Here is a 17,336-nt window from a genome sequence, read left to right as displayed (position 1 = left end):
TTTTTTGTCAAGTAGATTATATTTCCTTCCAGTATTCTTTCTTCATCTTCAAACTGTTCTCTATGGTTGAGGAAGCTAAATCCCTGCTGGTGAGAGCAGCCGTACAGCAGATCTCTATAAGCATCCAGTGTGTGTGAATTTAACAGTCTTTCTGGACCTGAAGACCGAATAGGCATTGTCCACCTCAAAGTATTATGATTTCTGTATCAAACTCTTAAAGGCTGTTCACTTCTGTTAGAAAAAGGAGAAAGCTGTGTGACAGTCTGCTTATTTTTAGATGCCTGAATTTTCATGACACGTTCTGAATGCGCATAACTGTAAGAACTTCCTTTGTAAAAGAAAACAGTTTAATTACAAATTAAAGAAAGAATAATTTGAGATCACGTGTTGGACTTTTACCCTTTGTTTAAAGGATTACGATCCTCCCAGTGAAGGGCAAGTGGTGAAAAGACCCCATAAAGGCTATCACAGAGATCCTGTCCTGACTGCCTTTGCCAAACTAAATCAGGCACCTGTTGCTGCGCAAGAAGGAATATGCCATTTAGAGGTAAGTTACTGTCCTTTTCTGTGCAGCATAGTAGTGAAACAAACATACAAATTTTGAAATTATACTTTCTTATTCAAAAATATGTAAAATATCAAAAYTTATCCTTCCTGTTGGCTGTGAAACAGGTTCATCCACTTTAATCTCTTTTGGAAGTTGATCCCACTTCCGTTGGCTCTGCTCTCACCTAAATATTTTTAAAACATGGAAGTTTTAGTGTTGTTATAAACAAGTTTGCTCTATGTACTATCACACATACCTAGTTTTCATGCTGTGTACATGACTGTTAAAGTATACCAGATTTGTCTTGTCATTTTGAAAACCAGGGAAGTTTTCTGTCACTTTGGCACTGTAAGTGGTATGTTTAGCAGTACRAGTTCCATGCGCTTACAGCCAGATGAGTGTTTTGGGGAGGTATGAAGAATAGTTGTCAGAAATGTTTACATGCAGTTTTGCATATGTWGTTGTTACTGATCTTGGAACAAAAATCCCAAATATTCATAATAGGTTGGCAGAAAAAACAGACTTAGCAGAAAAATACAATTATCTGCATTACAAGGAGAAAAAGTTGTTTTTTTTTGGTGATGTCTAGGTATTCTGTGTGGAAAAAAAAGTAGTTTGTAGTGGGCATCTGATCAAACTAACATAGCTGGAAGGATGTTTAAAGGAAGTGAACTTTGACTACTGCAACACAATTCATGAACACATTTATTTAGGACAATTTCTTGCTTTTTGTGACTATACTGATGCATATGCAGTTTCTTSCTTCTGTCTTGGTCAGTTTACTCTAAATAATTAGTAACTTCACTCACCTCCTTAACTGTTCCCTGGTTTGCCCGTCTTTATTTTGCTTAACAAGCTCTGRTGGATAAACTTAGTGAAGAGCTTTCTACARTGTCAGCTCTGAGTCTGACTGTGATTGTAATGACATTTTCTTGTCAACACTGCCAAATACAAATGCATCTCTAATTTGCTGTTTGCAAATTTCCCATAGTCACAGACCACTCTGACTGTCCGTGCAAGACTGCTAAATTCTTTCACAGCTTCTAGAAAGGCAGATACAAGCATAGCTTCTYATGTATAAGTGAGGAATATTCCTGTAGATGTTGCTGGTATTTCCTTAGAATAACACCATGCTTGTGTGTTTTCACATACATGAAATGTGTGTGTATTCAGCCTGTTTTTTTTTCCTGCATAGAAGCAATATTTCTGTGCAGCTTAGTTGAAAGTCAGAATCCAGAGAAACATCTCCATTCTRTAGGCATCCAAACCTTTTTAAAAAGGAATCTTTTTATCTGACATGTATACAGCAGAGATTCAACAGCTTTTAAATACTTCAAATGTTACAAGATCAGGCAGGCAGCAGTGACTGTATCTGTAGCATTAGAGATTCCTCTGTCAAAAACGTAACTGTTTCTGTTCACCTTGGGACACTAATAAGAAAAGAAGTGATGTTCTTTGGTTGTGAATGATTCTTTTCAGTCCAGTACCGATAAACATAGGTCTTTCAAACCCAGTTAYGTGATATCTCTTCAATTTTGAATCTCCTTTTTAAAGGCTAGTAGTACAGATCTAGGTTTATTTATGCTTCAAGGGTTATTGTAATTAGATAATRTTGCCTGATTTTTGAAAGAAATGAMTTGTATTTTTAAACCTGCTGTTGTTGCTGTCCTCYGWAGGATTCTGATGATAGTGCTGGGGAGATCAGTGAAGGTCAAAGACCTAGACTGACAAGAGCAGCAGAGATTATCCTAATGGGACAGTCAGTTTATATGGAGCATCCAACTACTCGGACTTCTGCGAGCAGAAACCAGAGTTTCCGTGCTCCGTCGCCAGGGCAGTTTGCCCAAAGTGCAGGTATAATTAGATTGTTATTTCTTGCTCTGTGGTATTTACTTATATTCTGAGGTTTTYTATAATAGTATCTGAAATTGTTTCAGAGAGTGTGTTCAAACTCCTGTATTAAATACAGGCAATTGCTGCAATGAAAGGATTAGCATTCCTATTCTGAGAACCGTTTTGTGTAGGTTTAACTCAAGCCATGTCTTCACTTTTCTTTGGCTAATACAGAATTCTGTAATATACTGCAGTTTGAACTAAAATTGTTCCAAGTACCCACTCCCTTCTGCAAAAGTCAGCTTGCGAAGTATGTGTTTTATTCTTTTAAGTCTGATTCAGACCATTCAGACCATTCTTGAAGTCTGTTTCCATAGAACAGATACTAACACTGACAAGACCAGCAGCTTCTCTCTGTCTTCTCACAGCATTCCTCCTCATTACTTTTATCACTCTGTCAGAGCAATTCTGTAGTATCTCACAGTCAGTAATATATTTTAGCTTCATAATATTCCTGTAACATACGGAAATTCTTTTTCTCCCAGATGGGTAGCTGAGGCACACATTGTGGCTTGTTCAAGGTAATGGAGGAATATATTGCTGTGGTAAAGCAATGGACTGTGGCCAAATCATTCATTTCTCTCATCTTTCTACCCCATTTTTCCCATTTTTATCTGAAAATGCATTTCTGTACTTGCTTAATTAAACTGCTACAAGTTTGTAGAAACTCCTACTTTTGTTGAATATGCTTTAAAATCTAATTAGACAAAACTGAAATAATTATTAAGCTGTAATAAGACAATGATGGCTGCACTGATTCATCTAAAATAGAGTAGTTGTCTGTAACATATTAGACCAGTCTCTAAAGTGATCAAAAAACTGTTTTTCTCTCCTTTTAATCTTCACATTTATGWTTTTCACAAGAGAAGGATTTCTTATGTTATTAACACTTGACCAATAGGAAGTGAATTGAAATATAATATGTTATCTAACATATGTTACCTATATGTCACTGTTACCTAACATTTTGAACCARCTAAACCACTGTCAGCCTTGAAGTTATATTCTGGAATGCGATATATCATCAAACTTTCCATTAGAAGTAGTTAGCTGAATGCCATTTGCAGATCTGTTAGGATGGGCTCTGGGGCAGAAGACCAAGTGATGCTGCCATCTCATTCTCCATGTCACTCGTGTAATACTGTGTAGTTAGAGCGCAGCCAGCATTAGGAACACTGTGATATGGGAATAAAGGAGTGATCTAGAACAATCTGCTGTATGTTTTCGACAGTGCTCAGGAGCATATGGAGAATTGGAAGCTGCTCAATAATGGGGGAATCTATCTGTTTGGGGATRTCTCCTTATAGAGACTATTTGTAACTATATTTGGCATAGCATATTTGTATCTCTTCTCCGCCTATTTTTAAAGCATATTTAATGTAATCTAGGCTGCTCTTTCCCTGTCCTGTAAATATCAAACCCTTTTCAAAATCAGTTCCTGGATGTAATGATAATCTAGAAGTAGTGTGTTTCTCTAGTCATCTTTTTACTCTTTTTCTCTAGATCTTGTAGTATTGTTTCTATTGTAGTATTTTTTCAGAGGAGGACAGCTGACCTGGACAAATACCACGGTTTTATACTTACAATAAGGTGCAATAATTCCAGACTGAATTCTGTTGCGTTCTGATTGGCTTCCATTTCTCCCCACCTCGGAACACAGAGCATGGCATTTGTTTACATTACTAAGGAAACAAAGTTGTGTAAAATGTAGGGTCTGCTTTCAAGGTAACGATGTTTTCATGTCAGGGAGGAACAGAAGATCTTGTCTTACGTCCTTTTGATAATTAAGTTAATGATAAACCTGAAAAAAATACTTTCAGGCAGAGAGGGAGAATGATCTGTGCTTTCTTTACTTTTCTTCCAAGTCTTTTGTATCCTTCACAAGTAGATTGCACATCCTTTAGTTTACTTCTTAGTGCTATTTCCTGATCATTTAAGAATTATTTTTAGGAGTAAAATTAAATAACTGTTAAACCAGTTAGATGTAAAAGTTCACATATTTCAAGGTCTGTAATTCTGAACATATTAAAACCCTTGACTAGTCGAGCATATAACCTTGCAGTAGCTACTTGTAGTAGTATGAGTTTCCCTGTCAAAATGAGTAATATACTTGCAGRTATATCTATTGGGATTCTTGGGACTGTGTATCTATGAATGCCTTCAGTTTTGTGACCAGTTTTAATTTGCATTATGGTAATCTGTTGTCCATTTGTAGAATATAGAAAGTGTTGCTTATATGAGCATATGACAGCATTGTACTGATCAGTCTGTCCTTCATAAATCCTTGTTTTCGGTGGTTAAAATCATGGATATAAAAAAAAAAAAATTGCAAACGAAATACGGCACATGTGGTCTTAAAGTGAACAATAATTACAGTTAATTAGACTTAAAATTCTTTCTTTGGCTCTGTATGGTAACAGAAGGCAAAGTTATTTGATGAGCTCTCAGGGTATTTTTTATAAAGGTTTTTTTTCATGCTTGCAGACTGCGGAAGCATGATAAACACTGGGCTATATAGCAAATTACCTCTTTAAAAAAAATAGACTGTTATCCGTGTTTCTTTTAACACATGCAAGAGAGTGAAGAATTTTCATGAAGAAGCCTTTCCAATCTCTTTCCAGTATGCAAGATAAAGCTCATTGAGCATATAATGATATGATAAACTGTACAGCTCTGAAGCTACTGTAAAGAATTCGCATGTTGGAAGTCTACAGATAATAAAGCTGATTTGTTTTTCCATTTCCAAAGACATATATATGTGTATGTTTTTTTTTCTGCACAAGGACAATTTAAAGGATACACCATGAGTATATGGAGAGGAAATCATACTCTCTAGCRTTGTATGTTCCACTGCTGAGTCTTGAAAAGGCTCCACATCCTGCTTCACATGATCTTCCTGGGAGATTATTGCTGCAGTTCATCAGGAATTYTTTTTTTCTTATTTTTCTCTCTCAGCGGAAATTCTTAGAGATGAAGAGACGAGTCATGGGCCAATGCTTATGGCTGAATTGGAATCACAACCAGTTTCAAATCCTGCTGTGCAAGCAGCCCAAGGAAGCTGCAGAGTGACATCGCTCTCCAGAGGTYTCTCCCAGGTAAACTCAAAGGATTTTTTTTTTGACTAGTTAGAAAGTGCAAACTGAAACCTAGGAAAATAAAATTTCATATTTAGGTAGTAGATACTGACATCACAGAACAGGCACACTTAAAGCAGTGTGTTTAGCCCTGTGAAGCTGAAATCAAAAGTAGATGTGCAAAATAAAAATGATTGTTTTTACTGAGGTAGAATCCTTTCAATAATATTTCTGTTAGGCTCACGCCTTCTCTTTTGCATTTTCCTGTATTTTCTCACAACTTCCCTAGTCTCATAGAACCTAACACCATATGTACTCCATTCATGTGGGGCTTTCCAGTGTTTTAGGGGCAAAGTGCTTCAAATATAGAAAAATGGCATATGGATATATGGGAGAAGAAGCAGCAATAGAGGTTCTGCCTTACGCATTGTAGCCTGCTGATTTAGCTTTTCAGGATGTTTGGTTGCCATAGTAGGGGCAGGGTTTGAAAAGCAATGTTGATGATATACCTCAGAATAGTTGAAGGTAGAGGAAGATATTGTTAATCTCTGCTTGAAACTCAGAGTTTGTCTTTTGCTACTTTATTAGTATGTGCTACTACTTAGAGGTGATGGTTTTCATACTATATAAAGATAAATTCAAGTGGCAAGTGACAAGAACTAAAATCAGATGTCAGAGTGCTCTTTAATGTGTTACTTTCAAACAAATTGTGAAGTTTAATAGTATGTTTACTATGTGGTTGATATGTTCATGGATGCATTTTATTCTTTGCTGATGTTCTATATTCAAAATATCCTGAATAAAAATATCCTATAGCCTAATAAACTGCCCTAAATTTACTTGTCTTTGGTTTTGTTTTTTGAGCCTTGAGTCTTGATTTGTACAGTGCCACTGTTGTCTGACCAGTTCTTAAACATATCATCTTAAATGATGTGCTGCATCTTCCAAGAAGATTTGAAATATTATACATCTTCTAGTTTGAGATCACCAGGGTGTATTATTACTTGGAGTGATTGTTCATAGACAAGACTTGGTTCTATTAAACACCTGCCTGTTGGGGTGATGCTTCTATCCTTGTTATCTTTTCACTAGCCAAAAATAACAGGGACAGAGGGAGTAAAATGTATGTTTTCTTCTTCTAACACCAGCAGCTGTAATAAAGAAGCCAGCGGTATCTACATCTCCTGCTCTGAAGATGTAGCTAATCACTGGCGAATGATAACTTACCATGTTTAAGCTGATTCAGGTACATAGTCTCACCTATACAAGGAATGCAAGGTGCTCTAACATAACTTAGTTGTTTTTCATAAAGGGGGAAAAAATACATGTAATTGCTTATTATCTCATCTGTAGAAATTTTTTCTTGCATCTGAATCCTTAATGTGAGTTTTGTTTTTGTTTTTTGCCTGCTGGCATAAAAAATTCTCCCTTGCTCTAAGCAGAACGAATAAACCCCCAAACTTTGTGGTTCCAGTTTTGTTTTCCCGTACAATCCTGTCTTCCTGAACAGGGGTGTTCCTGACATAAGACTCTAAACTGCTGCTTCTCAAGAAGCTGATTTTTAACTTTTCTGTGATGTGACCATGCCCTATGATAGCCACAATCAACTTCTGTCCTGTATGGGGCAAAGCTGTGTTCCATGAGATCCAGTACTAGATCTGTACCTACTTCTCTGAAAGGACCAGATAGCAAACAGGCAAAGCTGAAACTGTTCCTCCTGAAAAATTCTTTGCTGGAGACAGTAGACCTGCAAATCCTCCAAAAAGCTCGAGATGTCAGGATTTTTTATTTTTTTAAGATGTTGAGATGCCACCTTTTTTCTCTGAACAGCTTTCCATAAGTCCTTGCGTTTGTTAGGCTGACAGTGTTTTCGTATAGGTCTGCAGGGTCTACACCGATGCTCCTCTCCCAACAGATTTTGAGAGGATTCATTAAGTTTTCCTTGTCTAGAAGCAGGAAGGTAAGGTTCTGTTTTGCTGCATCAGCGCTAAGACAGACCTTCTCTGCATGCAAGGAATAGTTTGCCTACTGAACCAATAATTACGAAGCTGGGCTTCATCGCAGACTACCAGCAAGCTGGGAGCGATCTCTTTGGCACCTTAATATTTTTTAAAAAAATCTCTCTATGAGATAATCTGAAAGCTTGTTTCAAAAGCACATCAGTCTTTTCACTACTTAGTTTTCATCTCTAGCCAGCGTTTTACCTTGATTGCAATGAAACTGTATCTGCTATGTATAGAGTGAGAAAACCAATCCCTTCAGGTGCAAAATGAGGATTTTAATGGTGTTTGCTAAGAGGCCTGAGAAAACACATGCTGCTTCAGATGACATCCAGCTTTGAATTCTGTGGAACTTTGCCCTGATTTAAGGGGGAACAGTTCTCCTGGACATCAGGATTTGTTACGCCAAAGCTAGGATGGCTTCTGCRACCTGTCTGAGTAGGATCCTCACTCAGAGAGGTTGTGGGCAGCAGTGTGGAGCGGCCGTATCCTTACCACTTGTTTACTCTCTGGCACCAGTGTGCGGATCAGACTCTGACCGACAGGATGAGCATTGCCTTTTCGTGTAGGGCATAGGAAAAAGCCTTTTAGTCGTGAATGACACCTGTGTGGTCAGTTGCTCCAAGATGAATACCTTAAGTCACATAGAAATTTTCTTACCTACTCAATTTTTTTCTGTTGTTCCTCCATTTTTGGATTGGGAGTTTTGAGATTTATGCCTGCTTTTAGCCACTATTAGACAGAATGCTAACTGTGTCTTTGGTTTGACTTGTTATGACCATTCTTGTTTAACAACACAGAAATTAAGTGATAATTGTGGCCACTTTGCCCCTATGCACTTAGCTCTAAGAAGCCAGAGAATTTTCCTCCAAGGAGGAATATGACTCTTCTTGCTCTAAATAAATCATTTTTTGTTCATGGGAGAGTCATGAACATTGAAAATCATATTTGTATGGCTAAACATTTCAAAGACAGTAAATCTAAATCACTCTAAGTCCCAAATGCATTGTTAAGTTCTTAGAGAATCAGTTAATTGYAAAATATTTTCAAAATGCTCTTATATAAGTAGGAATGTTTTTATATAATCAACATTTTTTAAGTGGGATTGTCAGTTTGATATTCCCATTAGCTTTCATTTTTAGTATTTCAAAAGAGATTTAAAAAAATATTCCAGGAATGCATAATTGTAGGTTATGAATCTGTGTGTTATCTCTAAACTGTTTGCACCTCAGCTGAGTTTAAACTATTTTCTTGGTTTGTCTCAGTAGAATCCCCCACCTCAAGAGGCCTCATGGGTATACTGTTATGCAGCTTAAACTTAATGTCCTGTAATGTTGATGACTTTTAGATAGTGATGTCCTTCAGTCACACTTCCACCTACCTTAAGGTTAGGCCTCCCTGGTTTCAGAGAATCGCCTCAGCTTCTTGTTTCCTTGTCAGCTTTTGAATTATGCTGAACAGTGTAGGTCTACTTCATGGAGCGTAGAGGTGCCAATCCGAGCTGGCATATCCGTGCGAATAGTGCCTTGCAGAGATACTAGCTTGACCTCGGAGCATGTATAATCACTTTTATTAGCTTAGGCTCACCACTGTGTTGGTGAAGTTTGTGCTGCTGCATGTTTCAGAGATAACATGGTATTTACTAGTGTGGGCATCTCTATTTACTGGAATGTGTAAGTATCCATAGTGCCCGTACCATTGAGAAAAGGGCATTGACTAGATGGCTTTTCCTCTTCTTTCTCCTAATTTCTGCAATGCTAGCTCAAATAATCAATCTTTAAGTGCATGACAAGCAATATCATTACCATCCACTGAAAGAAATGGGAAGCCCTGATTGCTTGCTTGGCTCCATGTTTTTTGTTTGCTGGAAACAAATGTTCTTATGAGTGTTTTTGTCTGTTTGTTTCACTTAAAGGCTATCTTGGGTAGAGTTTTCTCTTGCAGAACTGAAGTATGCTTTCTCTTTCCTCCTTTTTAGCTTTTGGGGACCAAATACCATAGCTTCTTCAAGACTGCCAATGCTTTTTAAGGCATATAATTTTCTTGAAAGTCACACAGCAATGCTTCATAGTCTTCAAATGCTGTATGATATGCAGAGATTTATGACCTTTCTCGTGTTCTTCCTCCTCTAAGAAGCTTCATTAAAAAGCATATATTCATCTATGGAATCAACAGAATAACTGATGAAATCCAGTTTGTCTGTCTTGGAGAATGTTTAAGCCTTACAGATTTCCATAACTCAGTTGTACACATTTCATGACTCCTGTGTACATTGTAGTGCAATGTCACTGTGCTACAATTTCTGTCCCAAACAGTCAACAGCCCAGGACAGCAAGCATATTTGACAAATGTGATGTCTTCCTTTTTAACATACAGAGCATTTGTTGATCCCAAGTAACTGCTTTCTGATAGGCATTGTGGCAGACATCAGTCCTGAAAAGAATTTCAGGAAAAGAGACAAATGGTTTTAAAAACATGGTCAAGAAAATAGATTTTCTACTTGTCATGGGTTTTCCACCCTATGTGCTAAATCTTTTTTTCTTTTCCCTTTCAACTTATTATTATTATTATTATTATTTTAATTTAGGAGAATTGGGAAGATCTTGGGTATTGGTATGGAGAGAAATGAAGAAAAGTCTTAAAATGCTCTTCCTACCATATTCTTTGAGTAGGAATTGAGGGTCTCTTGTGTCTTAGATCTAAACAGCAGTTTGTAATCCCTATTGCTCCCAGGTTGCTAGTCTAGAGGAAACAGGATTGCAAAAGGATAATTCAGGTCTGAATTCTTTTGAAGTTAAAAGGAGGTAGAACAAAAGCATACGCTTTAATGAATCTTTAAAGATCTCTTTGAATATTTTTTTGAAACTCTATATAATTTTACTCTGCTTCTAAATCAAAAATCAGGTTTGTAACATGATTTTAATATATGACATGTAGGAAGGAAGCCAAGGAGCTGCAGAAGTTGAGACTGTGAGAGCCCGAGTTATTCATGTGAGAACTAAGTCTGAAGAGATACAGCAAGAAGGTAAACCAATATGATTAAGTAAATASAGTTCTTTCAGTTAAGCACATCACTTTTAAGTGTTATTCTGTACTCATTCACAACAAAGTTGTGATTTTTTGGCATTCTGTTTTTATTACTACCATATTCCCAAAGATTTTAACAGGTACGTACAGCATTTGTAAATCTGTGTATACAGTTATGATCTCACTGGGGTGCACTGAAAGAGCTGGTATTGTATCTGTCTGTACATAAGTTATCAGCATCCTTGCAATTAAGTATTTATTTAAATTTTTATTTGCCAAGAGCTTTATAATGTGAATACTATGCGGCCACCTGGATTGTAATTGCATTATAGGAAGCTGTTCAGCAAACAAATATTCATGATGTAGTGGTAGATGGCAGTGGTTCATATGCATGCAAAAATGGAGTGGTACTAGAGGAGAACTGAAAGATAATACAAAGTTAAGGTTGTGCAAATGTGGAAAGAAAAGAGCATTTCCAGCGTTGCAATGGTTTCGTTTGAGATGGGCTTCTAGCTACTGTGTGACAGATACTGATTTTGTTTTGAGAAGGAAACTATGTATTATCTATGCAGAGCCATGCTATTTTTTGAGATTATTTAACGATGTTTGTTAAGAGCATGAATGATACTGCATGAAAGGAAGAGAGTATTTTGTATTTACTGTAGTTCAARTTAGTGTTAAAATAGCAAACTCTGTGTGTATTACTAGCATGCGTAATTGTTTTAGCAGATAGTGAGTTTGTGGAGGTAGTAAATGAGATATGATTCCTGTTTTAGCATGTAATATTAAAACTGCTACATAAAACTTGCATGTCTGTAATATATGCAATTATCATTTCTCCACCCAAGTATAGACAAATTGTTCCTTCAAGCCTTTTTTAAAAAATAATTCTTTGAACTTCTTCCATTTAATTTTTTAAGACATCTAATTGAATTATAATTCTGATGGAACTATTTTGCTTCAACTATTTGTAAGCGGAAAGAAAAGCCCTGGGCCACTGTTACGGTCATGGGACTTGGAAGCTAATTTCAGAACTGTGGTTTACATATAAAGAAGAGAGTTATGAATAATGTAAGACTTAGCTTCTATGCACAATTGGTAGAAAAGCTTACAGAACTGATGTGTCAGACCTTAGGTTTGTGCATTTATATGTTTTGTTGCAAGAACATTTATCAACATTGGTTCTAAAGTTGGTATACAAAGAATTCATTTATTAATTTTTGTTAAGAGTTAGCCCTCATTTTTTAATATTGTTAGAAAGTATTGGATTGAATTCTTCTCTAATAGGAAGAACTACGTTTTTCCTCTGATTTTCAGAAAATCCAAACTGTGTAAGGAAATTGAATTTTCAATAAATTGTGTATGGCCTCTAAATTTAAAATAATTCCCCCCTCCCCCCCTTTTTTTTTATGTGTCAGAGTTGCCTTCCAGAATTGACCTGTTCCCAAGTTTAAGAGCAGTTTTCTTTAGTAGTTCTGGGAATCTTCCGTATCCTCTTTCTCCCTACCACTTCCCATTAAGCATCAGAGAGAAGGAGCAAAGTGGAGACCTCTTCTTAGCACCATAGCTCTTGTTTTTGCATCTCGGCTTTGGCTCTTAAGTTTTAATAAGACAGCAAGACATCACTTCCAGCCTCTATCATTGAGTAGGAAGTTAGGGAGGGCTGAAAATATAGTAAAATAACTTTTTTCAAATTTGCTATTTTCAAGAATCTTTCTCTTACCCCTCCCCCCTCAAAAAAAATCAGTACTGTAATACAAAGTATTTGAGTGCAGTCCAAGCGTCTGTGCATCAGACCAGAATCTTTGACCACAAGATGGCAGTATCTTTGCTCTTTGAGAGGAACAAAAAAAGATGATTTATACAGCAGGTTAATTTAAATCTCATTCATAGTGTACATATTTAATGAGCCAATAAAAATCAAAAGGATTTGGAAATGGAAACAACTGTCTGTCTGTTTTAACCAGAAGGTCTTGTCTACATAAGCTTCACCACGTTGAACTGAAATCAGTGAAAAAAAATTGATGATAAAAATCGGTGAGAATCGCTGGAAAGAAAAATGAAAACTTGCCACATGATAAGCGTGTGTAGGTTAAGTAACTGTCACTGTGTAGTCAACTATACAGTACTGCTTATAGTTAATTCTACTACTACTTAAGCCTTTGAAGTGTGAATTCAAGGTGGTGGGAGAAAAGAGATACTGTTTTGGGCTTAGAATTGCATGTTAAATTTTTTTTTTGTTTTGTTTTATTTAATTGATAAATATATGACAAGATCTGATTCATCTTTTGTCTCTGATTTTATACACACACACACACATACACCGCATATATATATATATATATATATATATATATATATATATATATGATATAGCTTTCTTTTGTTGTTTAAGATTTTTTTGTGGTCTACACTGAACATGTGTTTTTACTGAAAGAAAGTTGATTGATGTCCTCTAATGAAAGTTGAAGTTCTGTAGGACTGTTAGAATATCATGCCTGAAAGGGTAATGTCTCCTGAAAGTTACAACTGAAAATAAAGCCTGAATGTATTATTAATTGAAATGTGTGCCTTCTCTAGACATAGTGGAGACAGTGGTTTGAAAACTTATATATTTGTAGCATATAATACACATGCATAAATGTTTTTGGCTTTATAATACCCTTTAATCTTTAAGCCATTTTTCATGTATCTTCATACATTTATTATGATAATAATTGTGGTGGTTAGTGAATGTACATATTTCCAGAATGCAAGTATTTTTCAGCTTTCCATTAACCTAATTTGAAATACTTAAATTAAAATGAAGGAACAGGTGGCAATGCTTGACTGCAGAGTGTTTTTAAACTTTAATACAAGGAGGTCAGAACCAAGGGGTAGATGTATCTTCATTTAATTATTTCTCTACAGCACATACTCTCTAAATGTGACCTGGAGAGCACAACTTAATGATAATAATTCCTTTTTATCTTCAGTTGCTGTATTATACTCAGGCAGCTGTAAGTACATGAGAAAGTAATGCTAGGAGACTAAGCAGTTGGCTTTGTTGCCAGAGAGATTGCACAACTGCTTGTGGGAGGAGATGATCTGTGCAATAAATGAATAAGGGGGCAAGAAGCCCTTTAAACAATCTATTTAAAAATAAAACTTCCAGAGCTCCAGTGTTGTACTGAAAATGAGCTTGTTCTTTGTTCACACTGACATTATGCTGTACTGAAAATACTGAAAAATGTAATATTGAAAATATGAATATAACTAAATATTTCTTTTGTCTCTGTTCTTTAGCCAGAGATTGCTCTTAGAGTTTTCTTTTTTCCCTAAACTTTTGTGGCGTGAGGCAAATCTCTAACAGATGCTTCAATAGGAAGGAAGAAGATTAGGATAAGGCTAAAGGTCTGTATTTTTTTTCTTGGAACTGGAATTGCTTTGGTCAAACTCTTAACTATTTTACTGAAAGTTTGCTTTTGCTTTAATATCCTGCTGTTTCTTTTTTTGGATTGGATTTCACTCTAGACTTTGGCTAAAGACTGTCTGAACAACACTGGAAATTACAGCTAGTGAAGCAGAACAGAGCTATTTCACACCGTAGGCAGAACACCACCACAACCTGAGCTGTAGGAATAGTTTGTATAGCCTATATTGGTCCTTGAGTTTGACTACTTTCTGAAGGAGTATCTTGAAAATTGAAGTCATGAAATGAATTAGATGTAATTATGGTATTTTACAAGCAGATGTTTGTCCTGTAGAGGTTTATGTAAGTTTTTTTCATTTCTTCCTCAGAATTCTTGTTTCTRGTCTATTTTGACACCACTATAAGTTCTCTCCCCATGATATAAACCTATCACTTGTGGAAAAGGCAGAGGTTTCTGTGGGAAATACAGCTTTGCATTTCCYGAATAGACAGAAAGTAAAATAAATTAACTGAATTATGTCAATGAGCATTTTGGTAAGTGATCAAAATGGTTTGGAACACTAATTCTCAAACACTTTTTTTTTTCTCTTGCTCTCTGTGTATGTCATCACAGCAATTACATGACAGCCCACATATTAGAAAACATGTACCTGAATAATAATACATTTTGCATAATATTCCCACATAAAATCCTCAGTAGCTACACTTGAGAATTTCTAGTTTAAAGTATTGAGAATTGATGTGTAACTTTGTAACAGTAAATTTGGAACTGTACCTTTGAATTTCCTGGCTTCTGTACGTTTTAATTATCTGCTATAAAGCATCATTTATATCTAAGATTGCTTCCCCCCCCCCACTGAGTTATCTCAATTATTTTTTGAACAAAAGCTTAAAACAGAACTTTTTTTTCATCATGTAAGGTGGAGTCATGTGTTGAATTGTTGTTGTATACCCAAGTGTGTTCTACTGCTTGGAGTTATGGGAAAAAGTGAGCAACAGGAGCTGTTTTGGCCTTCATGGGATGGTGGGCAACCTCACACCTATTCACAAAAGATTTCTTTCTGGGAAATGCTCTTGCAGTCTGCTAAATCTCTCATTTCCTCCTCTCACTAATTTGTGCAAAAGGAGTGAACAACAAGAAATAATAGGAAGTTTAAACATCAGATGGAGCACAGATCATCTTGGTATTTTTTAGACTTAKAGTGTGATTTGATTTCTCGAGACATCTTAATTAATTGAAATCCAAAAGATCAAATGGAGAAATGAATAGTAAAAAAGTCAGTTTATACGTAAAGAAAACACGGACAGAACAGGCTCATACTGCCTCATGACAGAGGATTTCATAATGACTGCTATGCTCAGGAAGAGGTCAGGCCTGTTCCACACCGCCCATTACATGGCCCTCTTGTTTTTAAGCCACATGCATCAGGTTTTTGCTCACTTAGCAAGTTTCTTCCACTCTTAAGAAGATTATCTAGCTGAGAGTTAGTTCTCCTTTTGCTTCATGCCTTCCTAAGTAGCACAGAGGGATACAGCTCAGCTTCTTCTTGCTGCTGAAGTATTGCTGAGACATTTCTCTTCACTTTGTCCTGAGGTTTTCTCTGTGGCAGGTATGTGAGAGGCAGAGAACTTCTCCTTTAGGTCCGTCTTTGGTGCGTGTACAAATGATGTTTTACACTACATCAACGAATCTCTAGTACTTTATATATGTTCAAGTTTCCCTTGTACAGTCCAGGTGGTGATCAACTTCTGCTCCATGCTGGAGGTGGATATGGTCACTCTTTGGAAGGAAGGGGTTTTACGCTTTTGAGACAGTAAGAAGAATGAAGCAGGAAACTTTTGAGAGTATGCTTAAGGAATGTCCCTATTCCAAAGTTTAAGAGGTAACACTGACRTCTATAGCACTGTTGGTTAAGCAGGTGAAAGCAGTTCACCATTGCTTCTTTCTCTTTTTTTGATCAGATATTTGCATTCAAATACACTTACTTTGCAGAGGTTCGGGGTGTCTCCCTATACAAAGTCCCTCATTCRGTCTGTCTACAGCACCAGGGATTTTGCCTGAATTTCCAGCACCGTTTGTGTTCTTTCTGGGGAAAGGGAAAGAAAAACTTACTCAAACTGACATGGTCTTTAATTGAAGGACTATTTCTTACGGAGACTGCCAAAGGCTTGGTTTTTTTTTTTAATCTATCTTTTCTTGGATTTACTGGAGCTCAAGGTAAATATCCAGAAATTTCATCTGATACCCTCTTGAAGAATAAATTTTAAAGGATTGCAGATGATCTAATCCAGTGACCTATGGTATCCCTCAAAGACTGCTTTATGTACCAACATCCTAAAGTTCAGGGCAGTGAAGAAATTAAGCTTGGTATTTCACTCGTGTATGGGGTTATGATGTCAGGTAAGGCTGGACTAGTCCCTTTTTCATACTAGGAAGCTGTCAATCATGTAACTACTGCATCAAGCATCCAGTGCACCTTCTGGAATTTGTATGTCCTTTTTGCTTCAAGTTGTCATGTGGTACCCTGTATCGTATTTACCAAGCGTCAGCTGCCTCTGTCTCATGATGTAGACACCAGAGTGTTCTCAGGAGCTTCTGTTCTTCTTAAAGTTAAGTACATCTTAATAATGGAATGGATTTTTCTTTGCATATTGAGTCCTTTTTTAAAAAGATTTTTTTTTTTTTTTGCGGATTCATAATTGAGTTTCCATTTCAAACACTTGTGACTACCTAGCTGATGGAACCAACACAATCTGGGCAGCCAGTCAGCTCTATTAAGCTGCATTTGGCATCACTGCCTCATTCCTGCTTTGGAGAYTTCTCTATATTTCCTCTTGAGACAGCTTTTCCATTTATTTTTGTAGCTTCTGTCTCTAGTGGCCAAACAGATTCTAGGCAGAATTCTAATTAAGCAAAGAGTATCTCTTACCACTGCATATCCACTCTGAGAGAACTGGAATGTAGATAATAGTCCAAAATTGCAATTTCCACTTTGGCACTCTACCTTTGGTCTTCTACAAGTTCCAGTTTCCAGTTATGCAARTCAGTCTACTGGAAAACAATCCAGGTGTTAAGAGTTATTGAAGAGGGTAGATTTTCAAATAAGTAACATCAGCTTTGCTCATTTTCTTGATGCCCATCCAGCCAGGAGCTGAGCACCAAAGCTAGAAATTGGTGCTGCTTCTCTTGTGTGAGATTCTCGTGCTCTGAATGTGTGATGATGAATGAGCTGGAGTTGCTGTGCTTTGCAAATAGGGTATACTTTTGATAGTAAGTACCAGATACCGCCTAGGATCTCCTGGACAGTAAATCACTCCTCAACAGTCTACTCAAGTCGTTGTGCCAAAACAGCCTTTCTCACAGCCTGTGTAGGATTCATAAA

General features: G+C 36.6%; 1 protein-coding gene across 1 annotated transcript in view; it reads left to right on the top strand.

Moving 5' to 3' along the window:
* Positions 1 to 17,336, top strand: part of KIAA0586 (KIAA0586 ortholog) — a 72,404-nt gene that overhangs the window by 37,742 nt on the left and 17,326 nt on the right. Inside the window, exons 28-31 of the mRNA XM_085315071.1 lie at positions 413 to 547; positions 2,224 to 2,401; positions 5,396 to 5,535; positions 10,452 to 10,539. Coding sequence (XP_085171197.1) covers positions 413 to 547; positions 2,224 to 2,401; positions 5,396 to 5,535; positions 10,452 to 10,539 — 541 coding nt within the window. The remainder of the gene's footprint in view (positions 1 to 412; positions 548 to 2,223; positions 2,402 to 5,395; positions 5,536 to 10,451; positions 10,540 to 17,336) is intronic.

The sequence above is a fragment of the Rhea americana genome, unplaced genomic scaffold, assembly GCF_003343005.1.
Source record: "Rhea americana isolate MKP2758 unplaced genomic scaffold, rheAme1 scaffold_42, whole genome shotgun sequence".
Classification (NCBI taxonomy): domain Eukaryota; kingdom Metazoa; phylum Chordata; class Aves; order Rheiformes; family Rheidae; genus Rhea; species Rhea americana.
Note: the sequence above shows the minus strand (reverse complement) of the source record. Positions and strands in the feature narration are given on the sequence as shown.